This window comes from Cibotium barometz, chromosome 20, assembly GCF_041138505.1.
Source record: "Cibotium barometz isolate CiBa-2024 chromosome 20, ASM4113850v1, whole genome shotgun sequence".
NCBI classification, from domain to species: Eukaryota; Viridiplantae; Streptophyta; class Polypodiopsida; order Cyatheales; family Cibotiaceae; genus Cibotium; species Cibotium barometz.
This window is the reverse complement of record NC_141065.1, coordinates 36,451,004-36,456,262: the sequence shown is the minus strand read 5'-3', so window position 1 is coordinate 36,456,262 and position 5,259 is coordinate 36,451,004. Positions and strand designations below refer to the sequence as shown.

The window sequence follows — 5,259 nt, the reverse complement described above, 5'->3', positions numbered from 1 at the left end:
TTTTTAGCGGCTAGGAGCGCGGGTATGAGCTCGATCCCTTGTAGTGGATTAGCTTTATTCCATTATGATCAGTTTGCTATTCACTTATTTTCATTGTGATCCCTTTGGTACTAAGCTTTATTATTTATTGTGTATCTCTCTCTCTCTCTCTCTCTCTCTCTCTCTCTCTCTCTCTCGTGCGTGTGCATGCACACACACAAACACACACATGGATTCACAAATACAATTTACATTTCGATTTCTCGTTGATCTCATAGCGTTTTTGGCCTTTTGTAGGTGTCAATGAAACTTTATTTAATCTTTTTTTTAATCTCCTTGCAAAACATAGGAGATCAGATATGTAAATTGCATGTGTTCATTCGTGTGCACGTGTGTAGGAAAAGAGAGAGAGAGAGGAGATGAATGGACTGTAATTCTAATAGGTCGTGCGTTTTATTTAGCAAAAGGTTTACACACATACAGAAGCTCTTGTGGGTTGCATATATTGTTATGGGATAGAAAAGTAAGAGGGCATTACTACAATTCCTTCACAACTTCCTAACACACCAGGGAAGTTGCATCACAAGTAAAGATCAAGTACTACTATTGGGATAACTTTGCAGCACATGCGGATGATGAAGCGAAGCTGCTTCACAAAAAGCCACCAAGAAATCAGACGTGAGAGAGAAAAGTGCTAATAAAAAATACACTCCGAGAAATACATACATATTGTCCTCGTAAGACCTAATCCTTGCCATCGTTTACTCGTCCAGCGTCTTCTCCGCCTCCGGCATGCCCCTCATCGCCGGGTCCGTCATCCCCAGCTTCTGCTCCACCTCCATCATCACCCTCGTCGCCAGGCCCGTCATCTCCAGCATCTGCGCCTCCTTCATCATCGCCCTCGTCACCGGGTGTGTCACCCCCAGCGTCTGCGCCTCCTTCGTCATCACCCCCATCGGCGGGTCCATCACCCCCCGCGTCGGCTCCTCCTCCTTCTTCAGGAGGGAGAGGAGCCTGACCTCCTCCCGGACCTACATCATCTCCCTCATCGTCGCCGGGTCCATCGTCCACATCTCCCTCATCGCCGGATCCGTCATCCCCAGAGTCTGCACCGGCTCCATCATCACCCTTGTCACCAGTCCCGTCATCCGCAGAGTCTCCGCCTCCTTCATCATCGCCCTCGTTACCGGGTCCGTCACCCCCAGCGTCTGCGCCTCCTTCATCATCACCCGCATCGCCGGGTCCGTCGTCCCCCGCGTCTGATCCTCCTCCCTCGTAGCCAGGTTCCTCACCCCCAGCGAGAGGAATCTGACCTCCTCCAAGTATGAAAGGACGCCGCCCCTCACCTCCAGCCCTTCCAGTATCGGGCGCTTCAACTTTTGTCGCGGGGCCTTTGGCATCAGCTAGTCTTCCCTTGGGCGGTTCAGTCCTTCCAGTGCCAGGAATTCTTGAACCTCTCCACTTACCTCCTGGCCCTTTTAATGGTCCTTCGTAAATCAGCCCCTCGTCCTCCTCTCCTCCATCACCTTCTGCCTGCCCAAGCTCGTTGCTGCCCACCATCACTACCAGCAACAACGCCACAGTCGCGGCCAAAAACATGCCTTTCACACGAGTCATTTTTTGATCTGCAAGCGAACAAAGCCCTAAGCACACTAGCTTATGCGCATACCCATGAGCAATTTCTTCTCCATTTTATAGCAGAGTCCGCAGCCTTTACGTCGATTTGTTCCGATTATTGTTCACCATCGCACTAAGGTTTCGCATGAGAGGCCACGCATCATATCATGAGACTGCAAGCACTTATCAACCCACTAGCTTAAAGAACTCCAGGTTTGAGTCCGTGCGTGTTCCTCAGATTGTAAAAAATGGGAAACCCTTACTTTATGGAGATTTCACTTCGAAGCACCACTAACTATATATTATATTCAGCAGAGTAGGGAAGCAGCACTTATTATATATTATATTGAGTTTCCTACGTCGTTTGAAGCAATTAATTGAACTTAGTTCTCACAAGCAGTACTAATAATTTACCTTAGCTCTCTACAAAGTAAGGGAATTTACTAAATAATTCGTCTTTGAAGTAATTAATTTAACGTCATGCAGCACTTAAGGTATAGGTCAATATGCAACTCCAATTATATATACTAGCACTCAAGGTTCAATATGCAACACTGATTAGATATATTGAGTCTCCTATATTACAATATTATTGATCAATTATATAGTGAGTCTCCTATCTCCCTTGAGTTGAAATCTAAGGGTTCCCCATTTGTTTAAGTTTGAGGAATACACATGTACTCAAACAGGTAACTTTCAAAGCTAGTGGGTTAATGAGTCTCAAGCGATGATGTGTGGCTACAACCAGTGATTAACTTGTTTGATACCTATGATTCACTTTAGTCTTCACCTTAGGGTCGTGTCCCACCTAGCTCTTGCAATGCTTTGTTCAAGTAGTTGAACTTACAAGAATAGTAGTCCCATGCAAAGAGGAGAACTATCATATAGTTGAAGAGGTGTCATTAAACCAAGGGGGAGAGGGTGCCCCTTTCACTAATATCTTAGTTCTTAACACATATGGAAAGAAAGAGATTGCACACTTATAGGTTTGCATGCTAATATGTGGTTGAACTTCAAGGGGATGCCTCTCCAACATTGGCAGAACCAAAATACTTGATGCAAACTTTTCACCTCTCTTAGAACTGTGATGCATTGGTAATGTTAGGTGAGATAGGATTCTTTAAGGATCTCAATTTTGGTATACCCAAGCACCTCCCATCCCCTCTCTCATCTCAAGGATTTGTCCTCTCATATGTTCATAGGCCCTAGCGCGTGACCCTGGAGGAATGGCTTGGGTTTGTGCCAACAGATGGTTTGGGCTTGCTGGATGACTATTCCTAGCCACTGTCAACTCAAACTTCCACTGGGCTTCTTTTTGGAGTTGGATATGGGTGTGGCTTTAGTTACTCCTTCTCATATCCCTTTTTTTTCTTGCGTTTGTTCGTAATAGAAGGTATATGTGGTTATATTAGCGATAGGGAAATAGTGACAAAACTTATGGGCATCACTAAAATGACACCCTAAAGCAACAATTTTGTGTTATTTAGCGACATCTTATCACTAAATGACACTATTAGCGAGCGATGAGAATCTCACGTAATCATAGGTTTCTACTATAAATGTAGTTCTTGAATATCATTTCACCTAATATTTATTTATTTTTTATTTTTTAGAGGACATTTTCACATAAGGTGAGAAATGCTCTCCTCTAAGAAAGATGAGCAACCCTCTCAATTTATTGCAATAAGCATTATGTTTATGGTTTATGTTTCATGTGTTTCATGGTTTAGTTTCATGTGTTTATAGGGCTTCTGTTTTTTGGTGCAACACCTAGCCCTTCCTATTCAAGTAAGCTCTAAATCCTAAACCCTTTCTATTAATTGTATACCCTCAGGTGATGTTAATGGTACACCCTTAGGTGCTATGGAAGTAGTTTTTTTAATGTTGCTAGTATGCATAAAGGATCTATGCATAAAGAGGCCTCTACGTATAAAGGGATATATGCATAAAGAGGCCTGATCTATGCATAAAGATATTATGTGGATTGCTCCTGGTTTGCCAAAGGTGTGAATTTCTCCTCAATTCATGTGATAGGCTTCTTTAAACATTTTCTTGCTTATTTTTATGAAGGGTGCTAGGGTCTAGGATTGTTTGCCAACTATACATATAGAGTATTAATGTTTATGCATAGGTATGAAAAGATTGGAGAAGGAGAGAGACCTTGAGCTCTTGAAGCACACACTCGCACAATAGTGGGATAAGACACACAAATATAGAAGGCTAAAATCTTCTTCTTATTTTTTCTCTTAAAAGAGGTCTACAAAAGAAACATAAGGACTAGAGTACTATGCACAAGTGGTCCACTATGTGAACATGTTAAGTATGTGAGTTGGCAAGATAAGTAGGCCATAACTCTGTTGGACCAAATAGGTGGAGTCCCCAACTATAGAATCACTAGAAAAGGTTTGTTGTGTCTAGCTACCAAATAGACTAGTAGTGTAAAGGTGGAATCATCACCCAAGCATGTCATTAGTGTAAGCTCGTGTTGATATATTGAAATCAGAACACCCCCCCTCAAGCTCAACTCCATCTCCAAGACTCTAAGCCTAGTGCAAAATCTATGAAGCTTCTCTTGTAACATACCTTCGAGATTAACCAAGTTATGATTAAAGATAATGCTAAGTATTGGATGCTACAGATTTCAATAATGAATTCCAACAGGTTTTCAGTGGTTTTTCAGGAGTAAAAATTCTAACTGTTAAAATTAAGTGAAAATTTAAAATTGAGTTTTCAATTTGTTAGTATGCTCAAAGGAAGTCTTTAGGTGTGTAGATGGACATGCAAATCGAAATTTGATTAAAAAAAGTAAAACGTGATCTATTTTTGGAAACGACTTTCATATACAGCTGATTTTGGCGATTCCGCAAAGCCTTGGGTTGTAGACTGCATGCGTTCTGAGAATTTTAAGTACCCACACGACTAGTATCTGAAACTCTGCGTGGAGTAATACCTGTTGTGCAGATTGCAGCCCTGACAGCAGATCTAAGAGGCTTGCCAAATCTACAAGCAGCTTTTCCTCCATAACTTTTGGAGAGTAGACATGGATTCCCAATCAATCAAGACATCAACAAATATATCGGGGAAGTACACAAACACTCTTTCTATTATTTTGCTTTAAATTCTTTTGAGATTAAATAAATAAATCGATAAGTGCATATATGAGAGAATCTCAGTCGATATAGAGCGCGCTTAACGATGAGTAATTCTTGACTTTATTAATTATACATGATCTCTTTAGTCTATGCGACTCATAGAATAAATACTTTTGGAGATAAAGAATTAGAAGATATAATATTTAACTAGTTTATGACTAGATAAAACCTTCATTAGGGGCTATTTTTCAAAGAGTTTTTCTTTCCCTATGTTTAGAATCAGATTTTGATGTAAATATGAAAGTTTTAGATAGCAAGAAACTCTACAAGTGTATGAGACTCTAGAAAGTCAAAATTCCTTTCGTTTTTAAGTTCTTCGAGTGCAAAGTGGGGCACTTGGCTGTTTTTGGCAATTTTATGCTGAAAACACAATTTTGATTGTATTGAATGCTCTCAAAGAGACCTTAGAACTCATTTTTAGAGAACCATCACTGAGACGCGCTTTATAGAGCATTAAAAGTCCTAAAATTTTATAGTTTTGATTTTTCTTTAATTCCAAATAGATTGAAAG

The 5,259-nt window shown here is 40.9% G+C and overlaps 1 protein-coding gene across 2 annotated transcripts; it reads right to left on the bottom strand.

Annotated features, from left to right (window-relative positions):
• Nucleotides 1-419: 419 nt before the first annotated feature.
• On the bottom strand, nt 420-1,811 carry LOC147627833 (uncharacterized). 2 transcript variants are annotated; one of them, XM_086815152.1, is made up of 3 exons: nt 999-1,811; nt 706-965; nt 420-625 (listed from the first exon to the last, which is right to left on the bottom strand). In XM_086815152.1, exons 1-2 carry the CDS (start codon nt 1,594-1,596, stop codon nt 724-726), a joined length of 840 nt encoding a protein of 279 aa, XP_086671278.1. In that variant the 5' UTR covers nt 1,597-1,811; the 3' UTR covers nt 420-625; nt 706-723. The 2 variants fall into 2 exon arrangements, with proteins under 2 accessions (XP_086671278.1, XP_086671277.1); XM_086815151.1 differs by having other exon boundaries at nt 706-1,806.
• Nucleotides 1,812-5,259: the final 3,448 nt, after the last annotated feature.